This window comes from Arabidopsis thaliana (assembly GCF_000001735.4).
Source record: "Arabidopsis thaliana chromosome 1 sequence".
NCBI classification, from domain to species: domain Eukaryota; kingdom Viridiplantae; phylum Streptophyta; class Magnoliopsida; order Brassicales; family Brassicaceae; genus Arabidopsis; species Arabidopsis thaliana.
This window is the reverse complement of record NC_003070.9, coordinates 19,030,990-19,056,173: the sequence shown is the minus strand read 5'-3', so window position 1 is coordinate 19,056,173 and position 25,184 is coordinate 19,030,990. Positions and strand designations below refer to the sequence as shown.

At 34.4% G+C, this 25,184-nt stretch overlaps 9 protein-coding genes and 3 long non-coding RNA genes across 21 annotated transcripts; 3 read left to right on the top strand and 9 right to left on the bottom strand.

Moving 5' to 3' along the window:
* Nucleotides 1–2,442: 2,442 nt before the first annotated feature.
* AT1G07743 lies at nucleotides 2,443–3,455 on the top strand. The gene is made up of 3 exons (NR_139303.1): nucleotides 2,443–2,615; nucleotides 2,693–3,200; nucleotides 3,327–3,455. It is a non-coding gene; the product is annotated as an other RNA (long non-coding RNA).
* AT1G51402 (uncharacterized protein) lies at nucleotides 2,639–3,981 on the bottom strand. The gene is made up of 2 exons (NM_001123994.2): nucleotides 3,674–3,981; nucleotides 2,639–2,831 (listed from the first exon to the last, which is right to left on the bottom strand). The coding sequence occupies exons 1-2, from the start codon at nucleotides 3,834–3,836 to the stop codon at nucleotides 2,812–2,814; spliced, it is 183 nt and encodes a 60-aa protein (NP_001117466.1). The 5' UTR covers nucleotides 3,837–3,981; the 3' UTR covers nucleotides 2,639–2,811.
* AT1G51400 (Photosystem II 5 kD protein) lies at nucleotides 3,592–4,151 on the top strand. Its single transcript, NM_104018.2, has one exon. It carries the CDS (start codon nucleotides 3,682–3,684, stop codon nucleotides 4,000–4,002), a length of 321 nt encoding a protein of 106 aa, NP_564589.1. The 5' UTR covers nucleotides 3,592–3,681; the 3' UTR covers nucleotides 4,003–4,151.
* On the bottom strand, nucleotides 3,816–4,035 carry AT1G07737. Its single transcript, NR_139302.1, has one exon. It is a non-coding gene; the product is annotated as an other RNA (long non-coding RNA).
* NFU5 (NFU domain protein 5) lies at nucleotides 4,080–5,876 on the bottom strand. The gene is made up of 6 exons (NM_104017.4): nucleotides 5,540–5,876; nucleotides 5,253–5,414; nucleotides 4,990–5,165; nucleotides 4,814–4,917; nucleotides 4,623–4,734; nucleotides 4,080–4,486 (listed from the first exon to the last, which is right to left on the bottom strand). The coding sequence occupies exons 1-6, from the start codon at nucleotides 5,745–5,747 to the stop codon at nucleotides 4,421–4,423; spliced, it is 828 nt and encodes a 275-aa protein (NP_175550.2). The 5' UTR covers nucleotides 5,748–5,876; the 3' UTR covers nucleotides 4,080–4,420.
* Nucleotides 4,252–4,500, top strand: AT1G07733. Its single transcript, NR_139301.1, has one exon. It is a non-coding gene; the product is annotated as an other RNA (long non-coding RNA).
* An 83-nt stretch (nucleotides 5,877–5,959) lies between the features above and the next one.
* Nucleotides 5,960–8,502, bottom strand: AT1G51380 (DEA(D/H)-box RNA helicase family protein). 4 transcript variants are annotated; one of them, NM_104016.3, is made up of 6 exons: nucleotides 7,946–8,502; nucleotides 7,139–7,460; nucleotides 6,944–7,051; nucleotides 6,747–6,866; nucleotides 6,491–6,658; nucleotides 5,960–6,398 (listed from the first exon to the last, which is right to left on the bottom strand). In NM_104016.3, the coding sequence occupies exons 1-6, from the start codon at nucleotides 8,212–8,214 to the stop codon at nucleotides 6,207–6,209; spliced, it is 1,179 nt and encodes a 392-aa protein (NP_175549.1). In that variant the 5' UTR covers nucleotides 8,215–8,502; the 3' UTR covers nucleotides 5,960–6,206. The 4 variants fall into 4 exon arrangements, with proteins under 4 accessions (NP_175549.1, NP_001322293.1, NP_001322292.1 ...); NM_001333484.1 differs by having other exon boundaries at nucleotides 6,491–6,866; NM_001333485.1 differs by having other exon boundaries at nucleotides 5,986–6,398; nucleotides 6,747–7,051; nucleotides 7,946–8,338.
* Nucleotides 8,503–8,655: 153 nt separating this feature from the next.
* AT1G51370 (F-box/RNI-like/FBD-like domains-containing protein) lies at nucleotides 8,656–11,115 on the bottom strand (the record flags this gene model as incomplete). 3 transcript variants are annotated; one of them, NM_001198267.1, is made up of 5 exons in its annotated part: nucleotides 8,656–9,132; nucleotides 9,199–9,326; nucleotides 9,453–9,593; nucleotides 9,687–10,589; nucleotides 10,906–11,115. In NM_001198267.1, 4 exons carry the CDS (start codon nucleotides 10,557–10,559, stop codon nucleotides 9,033–9,035), a joined length of 1,242 nt encoding a protein of 413 aa, NP_001185196.1. In that variant the 3' UTR covers nucleotides 8,656–9,032. The 3 variants fall into 3 exon arrangements, with proteins under 3 accessions (NP_001185196.1, NP_175548.4, NP_974001.1); NM_104015.4 differs by having other exon boundaries at nucleotides 8,721–9,326; nucleotides 10,906–10,962; NM_202272.1 differs by lacking the exons at nucleotides 8,656–9,132; nucleotides 9,199–9,326; nucleotides 10,906–11,115 and having other exon boundaries at nucleotides 9,349–9,593; nucleotides 9,687–10,559.
* Nucleotides 11,116–11,220: 105 nt separating this feature from the next.
* DABB1 (dimeric A/B barrel domainS-protein 1) lies at nucleotides 11,221–12,011 on the bottom strand. Its single transcript, NM_104014.4, has one exon. It carries the CDS (start codon nucleotides 11,964–11,966, stop codon nucleotides 11,334–11,336), a length of 633 nt encoding a protein of 210 aa, NP_175547.1. The 5' UTR covers nucleotides 11,967–12,011; the 3' UTR covers nucleotides 11,221–11,333.
* A 1,748-nt stretch (nucleotides 12,012–13,759) lies between these two features.
* Nucleotides 13,760–14,777, bottom strand: AT1G51355 (cyclin-dependent kinase inhibitor SMR3-like protein). The gene has a single exon (NM_148576.3). It carries the CDS (start codon nucleotides 14,697–14,699, stop codon nucleotides 14,349–14,351), a length of 351 nt encoding a protein of 116 aa, NP_683417.1. The 5' UTR covers nucleotides 14,700–14,777; the 3' UTR covers nucleotides 13,760–14,348.
* A 1,998-nt stretch (nucleotides 14,778–16,775) lies between these two features.
* AT1G51350 (ARM repeat superfamily protein) lies at nucleotides 16,776–20,530 on the bottom strand. Its single transcript, NM_104013.3, has 9 exons — nucleotides 19,955–20,530; nucleotides 18,921–19,643; nucleotides 18,712–18,807; nucleotides 18,541–18,624; nucleotides 18,187–18,421; nucleotides 17,935–18,095; nucleotides 17,580–17,858; nucleotides 17,260–17,489; nucleotides 16,776–17,000 (listed from the first exon to the last, which is right to left on the bottom strand). The coding sequence occupies exons 1-8, from the start codon at nucleotides 20,321–20,323 to the stop codon at nucleotides 17,436–17,438; spliced, it is 2,001 nt and encodes a 666-aa protein (NP_175546.1). The 5' UTR covers nucleotides 20,324–20,530; the 3' UTR covers nucleotides 16,776–17,000; nucleotides 17,260–17,435.
* Nucleotides 20,531–21,052: 522 nt separating this feature from the next.
* AT1G51340 (MATE efflux family protein) lies at nucleotides 21,053–25,176 on the bottom strand. Of its 5 annotated transcripts, NM_001333481.1 has the most exons (14): nucleotides 24,801–25,176; nucleotides 24,357–24,497; nucleotides 24,083–24,276; nucleotides 23,874–23,995; nucleotides 23,551–23,772; nucleotides 23,280–23,464; nucleotides 23,067–23,202; nucleotides 22,864–22,960; nucleotides 22,677–22,777; nucleotides 22,409–22,572; nucleotides 22,251–22,322; nucleotides 21,937–22,053; nucleotides 21,628–21,845; nucleotides 21,067–21,535 (listed from the first exon to the last, which is right to left on the bottom strand). In NM_001333481.1, exons 3-14 carry the CDS (start codon nucleotides 24,151–24,153, stop codon nucleotides 21,493–21,495), a joined length of 1,548 nt encoding a protein of 515 aa, NP_001319195.1. In that variant the 5' UTR covers nucleotides 24,154–24,276; nucleotides 24,357–24,497; nucleotides 24,801–25,176; the 3' UTR covers nucleotides 21,067–21,492. The 5 variants fall into 5 exon arrangements, with proteins under 5 accessions (NP_001322504.1, NP_001319195.1, NP_974000.1 ...); NM_001333482.1 differs by lacking the exon at nucleotides 24,801–25,176 and having other exon boundaries at nucleotides 21,053–21,535; nucleotides 24,357–24,500; NM_202271.2 differs by lacking the exons at nucleotides 24,357–24,497; nucleotides 24,801–25,176 and having other exon boundaries at nucleotides 21,185–21,535; nucleotides 24,083–24,265.
* Nucleotides 25,177–25,184: the final 8 nt, after the last annotated feature.

Sequence of the window (25,184 nt, the reverse complement as noted above, 5' to 3'; positions counted from 1 at the left end):
TGATAAGCTCATGACTAAATATTGAATTGTAATAATTTGAATAACAAATGTATAACTATCTACTCATTTATTTCAAAAGTTTTATACCAAAAGAGAAAACAAAAAGCAAAAAATTAAAGAGTCATTTAAGTCAACACTTTTAGGTATCTCTCTTTGCATTTACATATACCCATATTGGAGAAAGTGTCTTGTATTGAATTCTTTGGTATATATAAGATCACAAAAAAACTTACTTGAAAAATGTGTATGTCATTATTAATGTTACCAATTTATCATAAGGTACAAAAAAAATCATATATCATGTAAACCAAAAAATGTAATAATAAGAGAAGATTAAGTTAAAATACTAAACTAAAAAATGTTAAATAGCAAACAGCTAAGTTACAAATATCAGATAATGACTATAAAAAATAGCAAAATAAAATAAAAGTAGTGTTTGATACATTAACATGATTTGTATTTTTTTTCTTTTATTTTGAAGATAGTTAATTAAGAGTGGGATTGATGGATGGTTTAATGCAATATGAGAACTTTAATTTTTCGTCACTAACTTTTGTTAATTGTTAAATGATATTAATTTAGATGAGTATCCACGCTACGCGTGGATTTATTTTGAAAATTGTTAAAAAAAATATATACATTGATTGATATTTTTGCTAATTTTTGTTTATTCTTTGTTTATTCTTGTATTGTTAATAAAATTAGATCCATAATATTTAGTTACAATTTTTATGGTTAGATTCATTTGTGACTAATTTATTTATAAAGCTGATTATTTATAAAATTTTAATATTTTCACTTCATGAATACATATAACATCAATATCTGATATTCTGATAGAATTATGTATAACTATGTTACTTGTGTGGTTTAAAATTTGCTTAACTCGATTATAAATAAATCAATTCTTTGTTTTATGTACTTCAACGATATTGTGATAGGCTCATGATTAAAGTTTGGATTGACATCAACTGAATAAAATCTGAAAAATATTCATATGTAAAAATAAGAAGATGGCAAAAATTGAATATCATTTAAGTCAACAATTTTAGATTTTCTGTCATTGCATATATCAATATTAGAAAAATGATCGTATCTTGGATGATTTGAAAATTGTCTAACTTAATTACAAATAAACTATTTCTGGTCTTATATATTCTCTTGATATAATAATCAACAACATTGTTATAAGCTCATGATTAAATATATAAAATTGATATAAACTAAACAAGATTTTAAGCGTATTCATATGAAAAAAATAAAAAGAAAGCAAAAATTAAAGTACATTTAAGTCAATATTTTTAGATCTTCTCTTATTGCATATATCCATATAAGAGAAATAATCATGTATTAAATTATTTGGTAGGTCTAATGTTTCAAAGGTTTATTATTTGAAAAAACTTGAATGTTAATGTTATCAAAGACTCAAAATAAAATTACTAAACTAATAAGAGGTTAGGTAGCAAACAACTTCAACGCAAAAAAATTTAGTCATTAAAATAGTGATTATTGATAATAAAAAATTAGTAAAATAAAAATAATATAATGTAAGTAGTGCTTAATTTATTAACAGAATTTTTATTTTTTATTTTTATTTTGAAGAAATCAATTAAAATTAGTATTGATGATACATTTAATTTGCTTATTTAATTTAAGTTTTAATTTAAAAAATATAAAATAACACATGTCATTTTCTTGTGTGATGACGTGTCATTCATATAGAGAGAGTTGGCCAACTTTCATATATATGATTATTTATCTTTTTGTTGTCATATTTTTTATATTGTTAACTAAAATTTCCAAAATAATTGAAAATCTTCCATTTTAAAATTTAGTCGTAGTCGAATCATTGGCACAACATTGTTTAGAAGTGATACAATAGCTTCGGGAAAAATATTTTCATTATCGACATGAAATTCTATTCGTTCATCATAATAAGAAGAGTATAATCATGAAGTAATTTGATCGATATACCAAATCTTAGACTGTTACTAGAGTGTAATAATTGTGTATTTGAATTCTAAAAGACTAAAACTCTTGCTAGTAAATCAAACTTATAAAATAAAATTGCTTTGTTTACTACAATTTATATTTTATACAGTAAACTATGCATATACAAGGTTATTTTAAAAAGGCTCGAAAACAAAACTATGTTCATTTTGTTAATGTTTTGTAACAAAACTACTAGTTTTGCTCTAATAAAAATGGGTAACCTTGTTAAATAAAAAATAAAAAAAAATGGGTAACCCTTAAAAAATAACTATGTACTTTTTTATATGAGTTAATTGTCCAGGAAACCACAAAAACTTGAAAAAATATAGATTTAGGTACTTTCGCAATGACTTACGAATTTGAGGACTTTTGCTAAGATGAGATTACTTCTTTGCCCTTAGTGAATCGTTTGGATAAATTGATTATCTTTATTATTTTCTCTGTTGCAGACAAAACCTCACGTTTATGTCGTTTCTTCAATTTCATCGTCATTGTTACTCTATCGTCTTCGAACTAGTGAACGAGCTAATTGCAGACTAAAACGGAGAGCTCTGTTTATAATTCCAGACTAAAACGAACTGGCGAATCTTAGCCAAAAAATTTCCCAGATCTATCATTCAAAGGTCAGTTCTACTACTCGATTTGATTTTAGTTCTTACTGGTCACATAACAATTATATTGAACAAGAACAATGTCACAGATCCAGATCTATCATCTCCACAAAGCAACAATTGCAAAAGAGTACAGAGGAAGCGATAGATGACATCAAAACACTAACATCTCGACGAGGAAACGCAGCGCCTCTGTCTCCTGCGAAGCTCATCTTCTTCTTCTCTTCTCTATCACAAAATTGATTTGATGAAAGTCTATGATTAGAATCCATGGGTTCCATATACATTATCTTAGGGTTTAGATTTTTTTATGAAAACTCCTTTAACTGGATTCATTCAATTGATTGGAATTCAATTGTTAAATTCAATTTCAAACCGAAATTATTATCTTGTCTTCACTATTACGAATCGAAACGGAAGATCCACCAAATATTTTGTTTGGATTCTCTAAATTTTAATGATTAAAATGGATTTACAGTTTCTGGAAAAAAAAAAAAGAGAAGAAAGAAGAAGAACGATGAAGAAGAAGAAGCATGAAGAAGAAGAAAAACTCAAGGGCAAATTCGTCAATTCAAATACATGAAAATACCTATTCTTGTAAGTCAAATAGACAAGTGCCTAATTTCAAATTTTTTGTCTAAAAAGATCCTATTTTAGCAATAACCCCTTTTTATATTGTTTTGAAAATGGAATAATAGCACCTACCTAATTTAATTCTATTAGTTTCTGTTTGGGCCAGAAAAAGGTCGTGACCACTGACTGACTAAAGTGACTACTCGTCCGTTTTGGCTTTCGAAGAAGTGAATTGGGCTTTTGACCTTTTTTGCCCAAGAATCAAGAATGGACCTAGTTCTTCCGGACACTACAAGAAAGAAAGCTTCTAGTGTTCATTTTGTTTGGAAAATAAGGATAGCACAGAGACACGTGGCAAAAACCCATTTGCTATAAATTCATATTTTGGATAAGGAACTGGATCATCCCCAACTTTTAAAACACAATCCATCACCAAGTCATCAGATAAACAAGAAACAGAGAGAGATAAAGAGATCACACGTGGGAATCCAACTTACCAATTGCAATGGCGTCAATGACCATGACATCTTCATTTCTCCCTACCGTCTCAAACCTTCCGGCAAACATCTCCAGCAACAGCAGACGAAGCCTCACGGTGGTCAAAGCCTCCGGGAGTGAAAACACAACCAGCTTGGAGAACAAGAAGCAAGAACAGAGCATGAAGATGAGGAGGGATCTTGTCTTCACAGCTGCAGCTGCAGCTGTGTGCTCCTTAGCTAAGGTGGCAATGGCAGACGATGAGCCAAAGAGAGGAACAGAAGCTGCCAAGAAGAAGTATGCTCCAGTCTGTGTCACAATGCCTACCGCCAAGATATGCCGTAACTGAGTTTGCTATTTAACCAGCAACTGTATCTATGTCGTATAACTATTCTCAGTGTGGTTTGTAAGGATCATATTTGATTAAATCTATAAAACCCGTTGTTAATGTATTGAATCATCGATGCGATCACAAACCTTATATAACTTCAAATCAGCAAAAACTTCTACTTAACTTTGTGCAACAAATCTTTACCCTTTCAGCTACACTTGGTGAACGCTCACTAGAAGCCATATAAGTATATAACCGTAAAAATTTCAATTATTGGGTTATATGAGACAACTCCATGTTTTCCAGTAGTCTATAGTTTTCTGAGGCTTCCAGGTTCAGGAGAAGACAAAACTAATGTACCTCTAGTTTATTCTTCTTCTGTATATTGAAGAGCAGCAACAAATCTCAAGTTTTTTTGTGATGCATTTCTGTTACTCTACTCCATTGGACCAGAAGATGTTCCCTCCTCTTCACCATCGAATTCTTGCTCAACACCTTTGACCTGTGTTTTGCACAAACGCTTTGGTGAGTAATGATTAGAGAACAAGAGTAGACTATTAACAAGATCATGATTCTCCCTCAACAGCAAAAGAATAACAGAAATGATAAATGGTAGGACATCTCCTTATCAGCTTTACCTCGGAAACATAATGCATAAGCATATTCTCAATTCCGGATTTCAAAGTAACAGATGAACTTGGACAACCGCTACAAGCTCCTTGCATTCTAAGCTTCACTATACCAGTTTCCCTAACCAAAACAAATAGCTTTGATAAAGATAAATCCGATCTTATTGAACATTTGCTTTTAACTCAAATAAAAAACTTACGTATCGAATCCACAATACTCGATGTCCCCTCCATCATCTTGGACTGATGGTCGGATACGCGTCTCCAAGAGTTCCTTAATCATTGCTACAGTTTCAGAGTCATCCTGAGAAACAATCATTGATTAGTATTTGGCTTTTTAAAAGTCTAAGTCTAGCAAACATTGGCAGCAGCCTACCTCATGAATAGCGGTATCCTTGGCAGCTGTAGCTTGTGAGTCGAGAAACAAAGGCTGACCAGAAGAGTAAAAGTCCATTACCACTGCAAAGATATCAGGCTTGAGTATATCCCATGTTACATCATCTGACTTTGTTACAGTAACAAAATCTGACCCATAGAAAACTCGAACTACACCTGCATCAACAGAGACAATCTTAGTCACAAAACACGGATTATATGAGGAGGAAACAATTGTATGTTGTAGCAAAAGACGAGGAATACCATCAATGGCGAAAATGGCTTTAGCTAAAGGTGAACTCATAGCAGAGCGAGAATTAGGGAAGTCAGCACTTCCAATCTCCATAACTGGTTTACCAGGACTAAACATTAGAGAAGAGGGGTTTGGTGTTGATTGTGTTTGGATAAACATTGTCCTCCTTTGCTCTGCTCATTACACCAATTTCAAGCCATCAGATTTCATTTTCAAGAATCATGTGACAAAAAGACTACTCTTTTAACATTTTACTGATATACAAATGTGAAGATTAGCGACCTAGAAATTACCATACCGATCCAATTGAAGGGAAATGAAGAAGATCTCGAACAGTTACGAGAAGCATTAGTTGTTATCGACTCCGAGAAATTCACCGGAAAGTGTGTCGCCGCCGAGATAAACAGAGAGCGACGTGATATCAGAAGAGAAGAAGAAGATGGAGAACAAGTTACGGAAGCTGTATGTCGCGAAAGAGAATTGAGAAGCCTCGTAAGCCCTTTCATGATCTTCGTCTTCGTTGCCTAAAACGGATGGCGAAAGAGAAGCTTAGTACGACGTGGAAATGGCGATCAGAGAAACTTCCTCTGTATACGGAGACGCCGTGGCCGTGTATATATCTACCGTCAATTGCCGTTACCGTTACCGTCAATTACTTTAACCGGATTTAACCGAACCAAAATTTCTTACTACATCGATAAATTCCATCAAACCAAAGCATCATACAATTTCTAAATGAGAACAATTTTGGATTCATCACGAAGCCTTTAGCCAAACACAATTTGTTGATTTTCAGAAAATAAAATAGCTACAATAATATTATTTTGGTTGGTACAAAAGAAATGACTGAAGTGAGGTATACATTTTCAAAGAGCTTGTGCCTAAGTCTAAACCAATGGATAGTTGAAGAACAAAACTTCTTTCAAAACCGATTCTATAACTTCAGCTTCAAGGAAACAACATCTTTAGACAAGATCAGCTGGCATCTCGCGGATTTTAGTACCGTAATGTCGCTCAATATCCTTAAGATCTTTCATATCCGAAGATTTTACAAAGTTAATGGCAACACCTTCACGACCAAAACGACCAGCTCGTCCTATACGATGAATGTATAGCTCCGGGTTGTTGGGTATATCATAATTGATGACATGAGAAACCTAGTTACATAAAGAGTTTTTAATGTCAACATGGAGTTTCTTTGTGACATTGATAGTTAAAAGACAGAGAATGAGAGAAAGAGAGATCATACAGTTTGAACGTCGATCCCTCGTGCCCATACATCTGAGGCGATTAAAACACGGCTTTTAAATGACCGAAACTGGTTCATGATATCATCTCTCTCCTTTTGACGTTTGTCTCCATGCATTGATGAGACTATGAAATTGCTACTCCTCATCTTCTCAGTAAGCCAATCAACCTTTCATATATATAAAAAACGCAGATCAAAGGTATAATATTATCGACAAAAGTGGAGGGACCAGAGCTTAAGAACAAGAGTCTTTTACCTTTTGTCTTGTGTTGCAGAAGATAATAGCTTGGTTAATAGTAAGTCTTCCATAAAGATCGCAAAGAGTATCGAATTTCCACTCTTCTTTATCAACATCAACATAGTATTGTTTGATTCCCTATAAAACCAAAGGTTGATGCATTTCATGATAAAACTAAAACTTAAAGCATAAAAATGGCAGAAGGAAAAACTTACTTCAAGAGTCAATTCATCAGGCTTCACAAGAATCCTCACAGGATCTGTCATAAACTTTTCTGTCATCTCCAAAATCTCTTGAGGAAGAGTAGCAGAAATCAAGCAAACCTATAAACCAACCGTATTAACTTCATATTATCATAGAAACTAGGATCTACTAATTATTACTACTGTTTAAACAATTGAGATCGAAACCTGAATATCGTGTGGAAGAGCTCTGTAAACGTCATAAATCTGGTCTTTCAAACCTTTACTCAGCATTTCATCTGATTCATCCAGAACCAAAAGTTTAACAGCTTTAGTTTGTAAGCTTCCTCTCTTTATCATATCGTAAACTCGACCAGGTGTCCCAGACACAGCGTGGACACCACGCTCTAGCTTCTTGATATCTTCACCGATGCTCTTACCACCAATGCAAGCATGCGCCTGAATATTGGTATGTGCCCCAATAGCCTGTATAGTCTTCTCTGTTTGTGAAGCCAGCTCTCTTGATGGAGACAACACCAAGACTTGAACCCTTGAAACAAAAAAAAAAATACCACACAGCCTTAAGTAAACCTTCCTCATCCTAATGAATCTAACCATTTAATTAGTAAAGCGGTAAAAAAACAGATCTTGCAGCCTAAAAGTAAGTGTTCCTAACTAATCATAAAGTAAGATCAGTAACATGTAGTAATAAATGGATTTAGTAAATCGGAAAACAAACATTATAGTGTCAAGAAAGTGTTCCTCACTAACCATGTGTTACATACCAAATAAAATAGCAAACTGGAAAACAGATATGGCAGTCTCTAGTGCTCTGCATCTTAATTACAGAGCAAGATCATTAACTATGTATTACCAAGTAGATTAGCAAATTGGAGAAACAGATAAGTGTTCCTCAACTCAATTACAAAGCAAGATCATTAATCATGTAATTCTGATAAATTTTAGTGACCTAAATTGGAAATCTGAAAAAGGGTTACTATTTGTTTTCAATCTCAGGGGAAAACAGAGACGTACTTTCTGGAGGATATGTTGACGATTTGGCAAACGGAGATAGCAATCATAGAGGTTTTACCAGTACCGGACTGAGCCTGAGCTATGACGTCTCGTCCTTTGAGAATCGGAACCAAAGCTCTCTGCTGAATCTCAGATGGTTTCTTGTAACCGTAGTCATAAACGCCGCGAAGAACTTTATCATTCATCCCCATGTCATCGAAACTCTTGATTGGTTTGATACCTTTGGTGGTTTCGAAGACTAGATTCTCTTCATCTAAAGTTCCTTCCATAATATTCTCCACTCTGAATCTCTCTTTCTTCCAAAGTCAGATAGCCGTTTGGGATTTGAAGAGGAAAGTGTCGGGAGAAGAAGTGTCCGGAGAGATGAAAAGGGTTTTAGGGGTTCTGATTTATTACTTGTACGACGACGTTTAAAATCATTGCAAATACAATAGTACCGACGTCAATGGGCTTCAAGCAAGAAGCCCATTATTTGAGCTTCCAAATGTGTATTAATATACGGTGGCGACGACTGTAATCGACGAAATCCGCCGTCGAAATTACACCGGAGACATAACCCGTTTCAAATTTCGGTACACTTAGATGTCTCGGATCAAAAGTTTTGAAATTTGAGCTCCTCACTATGATAAAAATGGTGTCATTTTCATTTATGAACGCAATAATTAAAAAGGAAATAGATTCACAAGTACTTTTTTGGATTTGGTTTTGATAAGACTACGAATAGATTATTCAGAGGAACCATAAAGTAGGTAAGAAGAACAATCCAACTCGTAATTAACTCAAACCAAAATACAAATAACAAAATTGCAAAGCTAACAAGCCTGAAATGTAAGGAATCACCATGCAGTTACAAAAATACAAAATAATTATCCATGGGAGCATACAAAATATTTGACAGCGACTTGGTGGAAGTATCCATCAAATTCGAAACAAACTTGGTGATTGATGATTATTACATGAGCAGCAACCAGCATAAGAAGGACTTAACTGCAAAATTTACATGTGGCTCAAAGCCTCCGAAAATCAACTAATTTAACGACCAAAAGATTGACCTTAAACGAAAAGTTCATCAATACCTTTCAAGTAATTAAAGAACAAGGACTACACATGTGCTAGAGCATCTTGGTATTGCAACGAGTTCTGTAAGGAAGGCACACTTTGCCTTCTTCGTGTAGTAAACATTGAGCCTTAATTTCTTCAGGACTGTTGAATTCGTCAGGACATATCTTACTAGCTCCATTTCTCCTTCATACCTTGGGATTGAACGTTTCAATTCCACAAACTTGAGCGACGATACCAAACACCAAGGCACTGTTGAAACCATCACATTTGGTTCTCGCTTCTCCCCATGACGTCGCGTGGATTGGTTCTTGACCATTTCCTGCAAAAACAGGAACAAAAGAATAAATAAAAGAAAACAAATTGAGTAGAGAGATACATATAAGAGGTTATCTCAAACAATATGTGTAAATAGGAGCTCTCAAGAAGGGTTAAAGCTACTCATTACCAATATGAGAGATTCAAGTTTTGGGCAGCTCTCAAGAAGCGTTGGCAACATTTCAAGATCAGATATATAAAATCTAGCATTCAAATGGGATATGTAACGAAACTGGAGCAATGGTCTTGACTTTGAGTATAGAAAGAATTCCTGGTAACATAAGTGAACAAAAAAATGTTACGGTGAGAAACTTTTGTGGAGGAATATTTTTAAACAAATATGCTCAAATGTTAAGATGTATACCTTCCAAGTATTACTACTAATAACTAGATCCCTGACCCTCGAAATATCGATGAGGATATCTTCAATCACTTTTTTTTTTTGGTATCTCCCACCAGTATTGACGAAATCAATATCTAGTTTGGCAGGGAAACCCGAACTGATGATCTGAAAGTTCTTTGTTGAGTACATCTTAGCCCTCAGACACTGGAGTAGAGGTGCATAAATCACAACGTCAATAAACTCATTGATATCGAGTCTCTTTAGCGTATCAGAGCGCAATTGTAAAACGTTTCCCTTAGGATACATAGTGCTGAAGAGTATTAATTCTTCTAGAACTGGAGAGCCTGAGATAAGTTTCTGCAACGTGGTCTCATTGGGATAGCTAACATTTTCAAAATGCATGATCTTCAGACAAGGTAAGGAAACAAACTCGGGATTAGTCAAGACAGCCCAACGGAGTCGTAAGTGTACCAACGTCGTGCATGTATATATGCTCAAGGGTATCTTATTATCGTGAAAACAATGAACATCAAGATGCTGAATCCTACGCGTAGTCGCAGCATCAATCCATGACATGAGATCATACTTATCATGATGATAACCCAAATCTAAACGGAGTTTGCGTATCCATGAATCCCTGTGGGAATCAAAAAAACTTTCAACAAAACTCACAATTGTATTGGTATTTGAGGATGCGTAGGGGTCTAAGTCCAATCCAGGAACCGATTGCCAAAGATATCTCCATTTGGTAGACAAAGCGCTTGTTCTGACAGAGTCCTTGGTAGAAAGATGAAAAAGTATTTCAGATATCAAAGGTTCCGGTAACTGGCTTATCCTATCTTCCTCATGTGACACTTTGTCACATATCTTGGTTTTCTTCTTGCCACCCACCATTTCTCTTTTCTTCACGCAATTATATATAATCTGCATCATCAAAATTTACCAAGACTGAATATTGAAAGTCCCACAAACAACCATCTAATTTCGAGTGAAAAAACGAGATAAATTGTATCAACCTAATCTGGATGCGATTCTCAAAATACTGATAAATTGCAAAATACTCCTTTTAAGTTCCAGTTAAGAAATGTTAGAAATTTTCACATGAAAGAAAAGCCCTTTGAGAGACTCAAAACAGATATCGTAATGGAAAGAGATAGAACAACTAAAATTAGATGTAAGGGCTTCCTGAAGATTACTAAAAATCAAGAAACAGTTAAAAGAAGAAGAAGCATGAACTCACCTAATTGCAGTTTAATTATTACCTCGGCAGATCAAACCTATTCGTCTTCCTCTACGGTTATGTAGCAAGATGATGAATGAAGCCTAAGGCACCATCGATCCAAGTGCCTTTAACCACTGTGAGAATTTCAATTGCGAAAGCCTTGCCGTTTATCTCTCAGTTGGGGTTGATGAAAACGGTGTGTAGTGTTCGTGCTTCTAGTTTCATCTTAACTCTTATGAAACCGAGTTGGTCTTGGTCTAATATGATTAATACCGACGTAAATGAGCTTTTAAATGTGTTGAATAAAAAAAGATTTTATTTAATACATACGGCGGCGGCGGCGGCGACGACGACTGTAATCGACGAAATTACACCGGAGACCAAACTGGTTTAAAATTTCGGTTAAGGAATGAAATTGGAGCATTTTACAGGTACACTTAGAAGACTTATGAAGAAGACGGCACATTGAACTCAACAACAATGGTATCATCAACATAATCACGAATCTTATCATTCTGCAACTTCATCTGATCATCCACAGCCTCAATTTCACCCAAATCCCTAAAATACGAAATCGATCCAATAGAGAAATCTTTAGATCTCCCCGGAGAAAAGTTTTCTCCAACAGTAATCTGATCAATTCCTTCAAATTTCTCCTTCATCACTTCCATAATCTCCAATTTCGCTTCTTCCATGACATTCTCTTTCAATTTAAGAAGCGTGATTTTACCAATTGAACCAAGAGGCGGTGCTAGGGCTTCCGGAGCTTGTTCGGCGATCCAATCAACGGCCATGATATCTTCGCGAATCGATTCTGATTCCTTGACAACACGAACGTGATCGGGATGTATAGCGTAAGCGTTGAGATCTTCTTTGGATCTGTAACGGCTATGAAGGACGTGAGTGAAGTCGGAGGCGGTGGTCGTGATAAGGCGGTGGATTGAACCGCAGTAGAGGTGAAGCACTTGGTCGAGATTGACTAGTTCGTTGATTCCGTTGACCATGGAGTTGATCTTGCCGGAGTCAACGTCGTCGTCGTTGAGCTTGAATAGAACGACGTGCTCGACGATTGAAGACATGGTTACGACGACGGAGAAGAGATTGGATTGGTTTCGTAACTTTGGCCACTTATTTTTAAATTTGAAACAATTTGAGAGAAATTGATATTTATTGTAATTGGGCCTTAATGGGTAACTTACGGATTGTTACAAGCCCATTATATTTATACACTTCACATGTAGTGTTTGTTTGTAGGGGAGAATGGAACCTAGGATTCTTGTAAAGTTTGATTAGCTTTGACATAAACGTACGATTAGCTTTATTTATTTGGTTACTTGATTATCTTAGCAATGTAGTTAATAATATTTTACTTTATTTCATAGTTTAATGATTTTTTGGTGTTTATTTTGGGACGACGTATAATTTAATAATAATACAAAGACAAAAAGAGAAACCAAAAAGAAATTGATACGGACTCGAATCAAATCCTCATTCCAAGGTGATTTGTAGCTTTTAGGTACCTAATTGGATTTTTGTTTGTACGTGTGTGATAATATGCACCCGTGCGAGATCTTCCTTGCACACAAATATGTATACGAATACTTTTCTTATACTAGCTAGTAACTAGTACTCCCACCACCTATACGTAGGTTTTTTTTAACCTTAAAACTACTTTATGATGAGAACTAGTATAATATTGTACGTAACCTATGGAAGAACTTCGTTGAGTGTGATTTGAAATTAGGCCACCTTAGCCATATGAGCCTACATACTTGGGACTTGGCCACTTATTAGGAGTAACCTCAGTTCCAAATACGCCGTTAAAAATTGTTTAAAATTTTTACTTTTTATTTTGTGAAAGTACTTTGGATAAAAGGTTAATTGATTGACATTTAACACGGTTTCATGTACGGAAGAAATGTTATTAATTGATAAACACAAGAGTAAAATATTATGAAATAAAAATCAACAGAAATACAATAGTTAGAGTTTAACAGAACTTAATTATGCAGAAAATTCTTAAGGTAATCAAAATTCCATCTGTTTAAATGAATATATTTAACACATGTAACAAAGCTACTCGTTGGAAAAAAACGAAAAAAAAATAATAATAAATATTGCAAGTGTAATATCTTCTAAAATATATTAGCAAAACATTATGATTTTTCTGTACTGCAGATTCTCCCATCTATGTTGTACAGTCTCAAGTAACCTATTAATTGACGTCGAAACGAATAAATTATGCACGTAGAGGTGTAAGTTTCTAATTCTCAATCATGAGATTCGTACGTCATATGTTATCATTTATCCACATTATTGAAGTCTGAAGATTTTGTGTAGCAATAATTCGAAAAGATTAAAATGATGGGAAAGACGAATTAATAATTCACGTAGATATTATCAACGTAGCTATTGTGTCGTCTTCTTCTTACCTACTCTATATATAGAGATATAGTTTTATACATTCGTTATAACTTGTAATTATTAACTTTGCTCTTAAAAGGAATTGTGTGGAGAAAGAAAAGAAAAGAAAAGAGAAAAAATGATGAAAAAAGCCGCACGAGTCCTTTCATTGGATTCCCTTCGGAGATGTTATCGTCAGCTCCGACCACTTTGGCCATCCCTTGGTTAAACTGACATATCCTTCGTCTCTTGTTTTTTTCTTGTTTTGTTTTAACACTTTTACTTATTAACTAAATTCAGTTTATATAATTACAGTACTTATTATAAGGTAATTTCTTTAATTTCCAAACAAATTTGAGATGTAATTTTTTCAATCTTTATGAACTTTATATCCAATAAGAAACAGTTGAATCTTTTTATAACTTTGGATTATATCCAAAACTTTTGTGTACATATTATTCTGCATCCACTATTTTTTTGGCTTTATAGACCTTTTTTCTTCTTAGGAAACTTGACATATTTTGAACTCGGATCAAAAGTTTTGAATTTGAGCTCTTCACTCTGATAAAATTGGTGTTCTTTCATGAATTTCTGATGTACCCAATAAAAAGGAAATGGATTCAGAAGTACTTTGTATGGAAATTGTTTTTGATGAGATTACGTATAAAGTATTGAGGTAAAATGCAAGAAGAACAATCCAACTCCTAATTAACTCAAGCCAAAATACAAACCCAAAATAGAAACTGCAAAGCTAACAAGCCTGAAATGTTAGGAAGCACCATTCACTTACATACTTAACTAAAAAAGAGATAGGGTATTTGATTAATCATACCCTACCAGAAATTCAAACCCACCTAATTCAAAATTATCGAAAAAATTAAAAAAGAGCCAAGGAGGGAGAAAAGCAAAATAAGAAGAAGAAGAAGAAGAAGAAAAGAAGCAAAACCTCACACTACACTCTCTATAATATACTTTAAATATTATTGTATTTGAATCAAACTAGAAACTAGATATTGATACCATGATAATAATCACAAAACCCTAATTATAAACTTAACTTATTTATTATTTTGTTGACCAAGTGCGAAAACGAAGAAGAGCTCTACATCCGGAGGAGCAAAGAAAGCGATTTGTCTCCTCCTTAAAGCGCAGTTTTGCGCCACCTTTTGCTTCTTCGGTGCCGGTGGACACGTCAGCATCTCCGGTATTCGTGACTTCTCCGGAGTACAACATCCACTCTCTGCTGAAACCGGAGATGGCGTGGCCGTTGATGTGGGTGAAGTAGATGTTGATGACGTTGAAGTGACGTCACTATTGATACTACATGGAGGAGATGGGTTCTTGAAGTGGCTTCTTTTTCTTCTTCTTGTAGTTGTTCTTCTTAGTGGTTTCTTTCCTTTTGATGCCATTTTTGAGACCAGAATAAGAGAGAAGAGAAGGGAGAGAGAGAGCAAAAAAGAAGAGAAATGGGTGAATGTGAATCTATATATGAAGAGTGTGTATAAACCTTAGTGGGAGTTTTACTTTAAAGTTATTAAATTTGACTGGAAAAAGTTTCTATCAGAGGAGAAGAAAAAGCCAAGAAAGAAAAAGGTAAATAAAAAGAAGAAGAAGAGATTGCTTGGTATTTGGAAACTAAAGAGAAAGGGTTTCTTTTTGATGGACGATCAATGCATGAAATGTGAAATGGGTACGCTTTATTTTCTTCTTTTTATTTAAATATTCATAGAAGAAGAAATACATATGATAAAATAATATTGTCTTAGAAATTTAGAATTGTCAATTATCTCGTCATTAGTCGTTTTTCTAACTTTCCATCCTTTTTTTTTTTTTTTTTGTCAAAATGCTATTTATACGATTAACGCAATATGATTTTCCTTAATAATAAAACTATTTATCAAGATTTTTTTTCCTAATGATAGTATGTTTTTAAATGATATTTGAAAACGGTATTATTTAATTGGTTGTCCCCTAATAAGCTAAAAGAATCTAGATGAATATATCAAAAAAAGAAGATAAAGAAAAATAAACCAGCATGTAGATCTCCTTTTAACATGTACCAATACAATCTTTTCAACAATATTAAATTAAGAAGAAAACCCTTTAATTTTCTCAAAAAAAGATGGAATCAAATTACGGAAGAAATTATTTGTTGTGTTGTTGTTTCAAATGCATTTTAAGTTTGCGGTAAAAGACAAACACTATATATCTCTGATATTAAACATTATGTGTAAGTTATATATATTCAAATGCATGTGAACACCGTTAGTTAAAAGTAAACTATATAACAAAAAATTAGTTTATACTGCGTATAATATTACTCATATATATGTAGGCATGCTGTCACATACATATACTATTTTAAATAATAAAATTCAATTACATCCACAGCTTAGAACATTTAAACCTCTATGTATTAGTTAACAAAAAACAAGACAATTACAGTCTCCCATTAACTAAAAATGAGAAAGAAAAATACTTAAAAGAAGAGAGAGTTCCCGAGAGAAGAGTCTCACATTTGATGATTACGATATGTTTGTCTTCAAAAACACTACCTATTGGAGGTATTAGGTGGTAACTATAATTGCTACATATTGTTTCTGTTTAGCCTTAAGATATTTTTTCTTAATAAAAAGATAAAAAAACTGCATAATACAGGCGGAATAAAATATCATTTAACAAAATACTTTGATGCAATAATATAAATTCACGTGGGGTGGAATGGGATTTAAATTTAATGCATAAATGCATGGGGTTCTTTACACTCCAACTAACCCTATTATTTTAACCAAAACCAACTAACCTTTTTTGGGTTTAGTTGAGATTCTTGTCTCTGCAAATTTTAAAATGTGTATATACAAGTATGAATTTCTACAATTGTGGTAACTGTTCGTAACCATTTTTTTTGTTTATACGAGAGAAATATTTATATCTTGCAAAAAAAAAAGCTTATATCCCTAAAGAAAGTACACAGTGGTCGAGGCTGGATCTCATCATGGGATCCAAAACATAGGATTCACTGTGCACATACGGCGACTCGGCGAGTTAGATTCTCAAAGGCCATTTTACATAAAGACAAACATATTAGTATATTACAGAGCTAGTCTTTTTCTTCAAAACCAAGTTCAAGTTTTAGTAGTTATATAGACGTCTCTATACCATTTGTCTGGTTTATGACAAAAAGTTTTAGACGGTGCAGTAAAAAAAATTAGCGGTGCACTGATACAATAGCTCTCAAATTAAATGACTACAAGACAGAACATCGACAACAAATATACTCAATGTAGTTGTTGTTTTCTACTGCTTATGCTGCCAAATTCTAACCATTTCGGTGGTTAAAAATACATTGAATAAAGGGTGTGTATAACACCTTTATATGTAATCGCAGTATTATTTATATTTCAATTATTTGTAGTAAGCCATTTTAATTTTATGTTTTGCCACGAAAGTTAATAATAGGTCATGCGTGATTTGAACGCCAAAATGCCAAAATAAAAGATTAATTTGGGACATTGGTATCGACGAGGCAAAGAATTATTACTGATACAAAAAACACAGATGTTTTTTTCTATAAACTGAGAGATTTCAAACAATGAAACAAGTGAAGTTTTCTCAAGGCAAAAAATTAAAAGAAAAACAAAAATGTGGTGGATCTAATCTAAAAGTGGCACAAGTAAAGTAATAGTACAACTCCTTCTCACTGCTTTCACCTGCACACATAATACAAAAACTGTTTTGTTAAAAAGAAAAGAACATTTTCAGAATTTGAAATACATAAAATCTCATTTAACCAATTTTGATCGAGAAAAAAAGATGGTATAGCAAATGAATAAATCCTAGCATTCTGCTTTCAAAATGCTCTGATCAATTGTTTGGTGTATGCGGTTCCAGTTACGGTTGGTTCCAGTTACGGTTATGGCTATTTTGGGTAACCAGAAATGAACAGAACAAGCCTGAGAAAGCAAGTACCTGTTGAATCATAGGTGTGTCTCTGGAGCAGGAGAGATAATAGACGAATCATGATCATAAACTCTAGGCTCTGTCTCTCTTTTGCTATATGCTGAAAATTGAATCAAACCTAAATCACTACTGATATGTTCAGTGTTGTATGGTCTGTGTGTTTGGGAAAAGCAATATCGCTGTGTTTAGTAATTATCGCCAAAAGACATGGACTGGCCTAATACAGTCCTGATGCGAATCTGCAAAGCCAAAGAGATTGAAATAACATAGCTGAGTCAATGATAAGAGGTAGAGTATACAAGGTAACTAAAAGGGTAATAAATTTGTACCTTAACATCGAGGCAAGCGTCATTGACCATGTTTTTTAACTGGGGAATGATACCCGCATTCCGTAATTTCACATGCCGATCAAATGCACCGGGGCTTGAAGGACTAATGAGGTTTATGATTGTCCAGACTGCTGCTGACCGTAACTGGCTCTCGTCGCTCTGCAAAAACTTAAGCATGAAATTCTCTGATCCAGCTTTAGCTTGAGGAAACAGTTGCTCCATAACCGCTTCTTTATGTAACTCAGTCCCACTCGCTACATTCGTGAGCACATACATTCCCTGGGGAAAGAAAAACATTTTATATCAGAGATTTTGTTAATCTATTGATAAGGTATACTTTTTTCAATTTTGTCACCTGTATTGCCATTTGTGCCTGTGGAGCTTTCCTCAATTGCCTCCCAACAGTATCTAAGATAAGACCATCTTCATCAAATACAAACTCGATAGAGCTGATACATCCATCAACAAGATTACGGAGGAGGGCCAAAGCTTGCTCTTGCACTGGGGGCTCAGGATCTGAGTGCAATGAGTTTGTTTGTTAGTTAACAAAAAAAATCATACAGATGTATCATATGATTTTGGTTTGAAGACTCGTAGAATGATTTACCACTAATGAGACAAGCAAGTCCTTGAGCCTTAACGTCTGAATAAAAGAGTTCTTTACGTTTAATGTCGGCAAGGAACATGAGGTTCCTTAAAGCCCGCAAAGCGCTACACCGAGTATTTGGATCCATTGATTTTGACAACTCAGTAAGCTGTTTTATCCCTCCATACTCGATAAATGATGACTTCGGTGATGAAAAATCCATTACTATATTGTTCAGAGCACCAAGAACTGCAACCTGGTCCACAATATATAGGTACATATACATTCAAATCGACTGTGCCATTTGCTTCTAAAGAAAAAAAATCACATGGGAGACTAAGTCAAAGAAATGCGGCATCTTATGTGACACAGTACCTGGACAGAGGAAGATGGATCATGCAATAGCTGAACCAAAGGAAGCATAACATGATCGCTGTTGAATCGTCCTGCACTCAAACTCTAAATGACATGTCTCAGGGAACTTACCACTTAATACAAAACCTGCTGAAATACTAATAACATGCGAAATGTATAATGTTAACTAACCTTGACTGATCGAGCAGCGTTTCTAAAGCAAATGCATGCCGCAGCTCTTACATCAGCATCTTTGTGTCTTAGCGCATCAGTCAGCAGGTCTAATACCTAGTAGAAGGATAAAAAGACAAATCAATTTAGCATACTATACAAAATTAATACTAAACTTTGAGCACAATTCAGCTAGATATCATATAAGAAAACGGCATGTGGAAACACACCTGCAATGACAGGAAGCTACATCTGCAATCCTCTAGCTTTGAGCACAATTCAGCTAGAGACAAAAACAAACCCTGAAGACGTTTAGACTGGAGCTCACTACCTGTCTTCAAGATCTCAACAATATTCTTGATTGCATCGGCCTCGTAAGCTAACTGTTGTAAATCCTCTTTTTCCGCAATCAGACAGGATAAACCCAAGGCAGCATCATCTCCAGATTGACCAGGGTCATTAAGAAGCTCAAGCAGAGTAGTTATCAAACTTGATTTGGTTCCCATGTTTATGAAATAAGATGGAGAAGTGTTGTATATGACAACTAAGCAAAGACAAGAAAGCAGCCTAGTCCTCGGATACCTATCCTTTGTTAACTCAGTCACAGAATTAAAATACTTCCCAGACTCAAGTCCAACAAAATCAGAAACAGCTTCAGGATTATTCTTCAAAACCGTAGCTAAAGATTCAAGACAAGCTTCTCTTTGGCTTAAAGAACCATCAAGAAGGATAACAAGCTTCTCCAAGACACCAGCTTCACAGAGAACCCGTTGCTCTACACTTGTTCCACAAGCATGAGCGATAATACTCGCACCAAGCCCACTAACGTTCTCATTCTCACTATTCAACAACGAGAAAAGAAACTCCATGTTTTTCTCTTGAAGAAAATCATACTTTGGAGCTTGATTAGATTGAAATATCATTCTAAGCGAACGAGCCCCCGCATCTACTACCTGAAGAAGAATCATAAATACGAAACAGAAGCAATAAGGAAGCCATAAGAAAGCAAGACAAGAGAGGATCCACAAAATTCTAAAGGCCAATGCTTTAATTCCTCAGATGCAGACAATTCAAAAAGGTGAAAACTTTAACCACAAGTCCCAAACTAATAAGATTCAGACAAGAGTAATTCTAAATCGTTCAAGCTTTCTTTTCAAAGACCCACAAGTAATTCTAATGTCATTTCGAATCTAGACACAAATTTGGGGGAAAAGGATTAGACTTTAACAAAAAAAAAAGTCAATAGATTTATTCAAAATCAAACCTTTTCGTCAGTATTAGTGAGAAGACGAAGAAGATGAGGGAAAACGCCGGCGTCAAGAACAGCTTGAACACCGGCTTCAAACCCACAAGCGAAACTGCCAAGAGCCGCCGCAGATTGCACGAGGATGTTATTACATTCATCAGAATCGTCAGCATCAGCGAGAACAGAAGCTATGGCGGGAATAGCTCCGAGTTTGAGAAAAGAGAGCTTTTTTGTACGATTTCCGATAATCTGGTTTTTGACCTCGCGAAGGGCCTTAAGCTTGACTTCAGGGTCAGAAGAAGCGAGACGAGAGAATACATCGGATTGACGATTGTTACCGGAGGCAGAGGAGGAGGAAGAAGCGGAGGAGGTGGTGGTGGTAGGCATGGCGGAGATTTAGTTTCTCCGGTAAATCGGAAAAAGGGTAATTGAGTTTTGGCTTAGATTGGAAAAGAATGGCAGAGGAGTTCCGTAAAGGTTTCTACTTTTTTTTGTTTTGGTCTTGTTTTTAATTTTGCTAATAAAGATTGGAATTTTATTTTTGGTTTAAAGTAATAATTGAGGGTGGCTATGAGCCAATCATGTTGAAGAAAAGAGTTTTCTAAACATAGGCCTTATTAAATTTTATTTTATTTTATTATTTGCAATTTTTGTAAAAAAAATTGTAGATCGGTTGAGATTCAATTATACGATATTTATTCTTATAAGTTTGGATATTATAGAAATATATAATATGTGACAAATACCTCCACTCTTTTATTTTATAAATGTTTTTTATTAATGAATTTTCACGTATTTTAGAAATGTCAAACTATTTATATTTAATAGATGATAAATTTTATCAATCTAGTTAATAAACTGAAGTGTAATGTGAATAGAGTTAGCACTTTGTTTATAAATATGTATTGCATATTCAGAATGTGTTTTTTTTTTCTAATGAAGAAAAAAACAAAACATATATTTTTAAAATGAATTTTCTTTGATAAACTCCTATCCAAAACTAAACCAAAAAGAAAAGAAGAAAAATTAAATCAAAACTCTTATATTCAAACAAACCATATTTCTCACGAAATTCACTCAGTTTATTTTTTAATTACTTGTTTTAAGAAAGATGAATCTGATTTGAAACCACTGTTGTCAAAACCAAACCAGCTGATATATTTTGTATTTCACGAACCACAAAATCTGAAACAAAACCAAACCAAAACTGACATCCTAATTATATCATTTGAGAAGTCATATTCGAACTACTTGTTTTGAAAAAATTAATCTGAAGTTCAACACTATAGTCAACCAAACAAAAATCAGTTTCTATATGTTCTATCGATTTTCTATATTTAACTACAATATCTGAAATAAAACCTCCAAAAATTGGACTAACCACCTCTAATTACAGGATACAACTTGAATATTTACAAGAGTAGCAGTAAAAATCGCATAGAATTATTTGAATCTCCAGACTTGTACTCTTGGTATTTTTATTTAGTTACACAACCTCATTAGAAATAAAGGTTTAAGAACAGTTAAAACATGCTCTTCCCTCTAAAATTCCTTCTTCAGCTCCTAAGAAAAGACCAAGGTCCTGTTCCTGTCCCAATCCTGTTACAGTCACATTTACATTCTGTTATAAGAAAGTTGGAAAAGTTTTTACATTTGTACTACAAGAAACAGAGAGTTTCACAAAGTTTTACCGCCAGAATCCAACGGCTGCTCTAAGACTCATGTAAATGGTGAGACCAAACCAAAGTCCAATAAAACCATGAGTCGATGAGAGGAAGAGCAAACACAAGATGCTAACTATAGCCACCATTACTAATGAAGCTGCGGCGTAACCGAAATCGGATGCTCCAAAGTTAACTCCATCGAACACAAACGCTAAGGCATTAATTGGTTGTGTCCCTGCCACAAACTTTAGGAAACAAGAAATGATTTTTAGCCAAATTAATGTTACGTAATAATATTGATCCTGATTAGTGGTTTAATGGGAAATGATTAGTTACCGGAAGTCCTATGCTAATTAGGTGTAAAACTTTATCGTCTTTTGTAAACACTCTTGCTCCAAAATGCAATCCTGCTCCAAGTATAACCGCAAGTACAAAACCGAGAACCAATCCCAACTGTCACAAGATTTAGTTCTTTAGCTTTAAATTGATCTAGAATCGAATCTTTATAAGCTAAAGTACACATAGGCCTCCATTGTTTGTTTGCCTTTGAATTACCTATTATGTATACTTTCTGTGTATATTTTCTTCATATAAATCCAAAATCGTAAACATAATGTAAACGCAAACACAAATGCATAAATTGTGTGTACCTGCAGTACACGAGAGGCGGTAGCTGCTGCTCTTTTGTAGTCTTTTTTGGCAAACGCGCTCGCTAGTATTGCCTAAAGGAAAAGACATTTGTTAAAACTTTAAACCACGCGCTTAATCGTAAAAGGATGCAATGTTAGAGACATCATTATCTAAAAACCTGGCCAGCTACGGCGTACCCGTCTGCAAGAAGTGAAGTAGCTAACCAAACCTGCAAGCAAACTTGGAAAGCTGCCATGGAAGTTGATCCTTCTCGTGCAGCTAGTGACGCGGAGAGAGTTACACAGAATGTTACTGCAATTACTCTCATCAGCAAAAGAAAGCCTGGGAGAGAAATATTTCACAAGAAAACAAGAACCAAACAGTGTTATTTTATCAGAGATTTCATTGTAAACACATTGAATTTTCTTTGAAGTATTTTACAATACCATTTTTCATGAATCTACAGAACTGAAGATGTTTGGTACTCATGTTGAAGATATCAACTTGACCCATCAGTTTCCACAAGAGTATTCCACACATAAGGTATCTGAAAATGAACATAGAAACCACTAGTCAATTAAAGTAGAGGCCATTTTGAGATTATTCAAGGTTCACATGCAAAACTAAACTCACTGGGATATAACATGAGCAGTGGCTGCTCCTGTTACGCCTAGGCGGAAAACAAATATGAAAATCGGGTCGAGTATTATGTTTGTTACATCTCCAATCACTACAAAAAAAAAGTGGATCATTAATCATCAAACAAGAAAAGTAAAGTGGATCATTAGCTTTGTTCTGTTTTAAGGATTTTGAACATATGAAAAAAATAGTATTACCAGTAGCGAATAACGGAGTTGTCGTGTCTTTAAATCCGCGGAAAACGCCTTGTGCCGCAAGTGAGAGTAGAACAGCTGGTGCACCAAGTGATCTTAAAGATAGATATCTCTGAGAAGGTCTCATCATTGGAGAATCCTGAAAAAATCAAACCATGTTAAGTGATTTTGAATCTCATAACATCATTTATAGAGAACAAAAGATCGATACGTTACGTGTTTTACTCCCATGAAACTCAAGAGAGGTTTGGCTGCGGATATAAGAAACACGGCTTGAAAAAGGCCGAGAACGCCTCCAATGATTAAAGCAGATGAAGCTGATGGTATGTTTCTTTTCTTGGCTGGAGGTTTACTAATACTAAAGATACTGCTACTGGTTTTAAATTCATCTGATAAAGAATCTGAAATAAAAATGAATATACTTGTGATTATTACCACCACAAAAAAAAACAGAGGAGTGATTATGTTAGCAAGAACAAATATATACCTTTATGTTTTTCAGGAATCAATTCTATAGTTTCCTCAGTTGGATTGTTGATACCAATTTCAATACATTCTTTATGATCTCGGACTGTGTCTTGCTGAGAACTACAAGCATCTTCTTCTGCTACAAAGGAAGTTGTGATGCTAACAAGTGGGAAAATAGCAATTCTTGAAACTTGGTTGAATAAAGCAATAGAAACTCCAACTGCAGCAAGCTCTACAGGACCTATCAGTCATCACCACAACAAGAACCGAAAATTACACCAATAATTTTCATTTATAAAATAACAATAAACAAATGAAAAGAGTTGTTGTTCTTGTTGTTACCAATTTGGCCTATGAAGGCTGTGTCAACTAGAGATGCAATAGGATCAGCTGTTAAAGCAAGTGCTGCGGGTAAAGCAATTCGCGCTATCTCTAAACCGAGCTCATCAAATTTCAGAACTGATCTGATACATCAAAGAAAAACCAATTCTCAAGTTTCACTTCTTGAGGCCATGACCTCAAACAGAATTATACAAGAAAATATATTTTACCTGAAATCACTAAAGAAAATGTATAGAGGGTTTCTTGGAAAATCTGTGTTGTAGCCATCTTCAGACATCATTAAGAGATGTTACTGAAGCTTCTTGAGTCTCTTAGCGTCACAAGTACATATAAGAATATGTATACAGAATCTAGCAAAGTAAATGATTCTCGGTTAGGTTGGTGACATTTCATTAGGTGCCCCCTAGAAAAAGATAAAAAGAGAATTATTTCATTTTCAGGAATAAAGTTGTGTGGAGGCTAATAACCACATATTACAATTACCTTAGAATTCAAATAATTGATGACTTTAAGTCAAACTCCAATTTTGTGTTGCCTCCAGAAATCTAGAGGGTTCCAGAAAATCCCAAAATTTGTTCTAAGAACAATTTAGCCTTGGATCATAGGCTGAAACTTTCCCCACCTCTTCATATACCAAAAAGTAAAATATAGAAAAACATCAAAAGAAATAAGAAGAGATTAAGAAGAGAAAGTTGGTTATAACCACAAATTTTCTATCACTAAAAGTTTGGTTAATGTCAATTACCAAAGAAAAATCGAAAAACTTGATTTTAATTAATGAGAGATAGCTACCCAACAATTTGACGAAACCTTTATGAAAAAAACAAACAAAAAAAGGAATTTTACTTTATTCCAAAATGTGTAGAATTTGAAAAAGTGATTAAGAACGAAGATAGCAAAAGAATGTAACGTAAAAGAAGAACCCACCTTTTTTTCTGAACCAAGAAGAGAGGTCAACAATGTCTCTTTACTTTTTTCTATTTTCACGAAACAGTTTCCAAGCAAAACTTTTACGAAACAATTTCCCAGAAATTACAAACCAACAAAACAAATCCTCAGTTTATGTTCTCTAGCAGTTTGGCGAATGTTGCACTCTGTTTTGGACTTTGGACCAAATAAATAGAGTCAAATTCAGATAGGGTTTTGGAAATAAATCTCGATGGATTCGAATGATATGAAAAAATGGAAACAATGAAGGAGTAGGAAAGTTGACAATAACAAAAAGAAATCAAAAAATGATTTCGAAAAACAAATGGTTGAGACTAAGCAGATGCGTGTAGATGGAAGGTGGAACGTGTTTTAAGTTTAAAC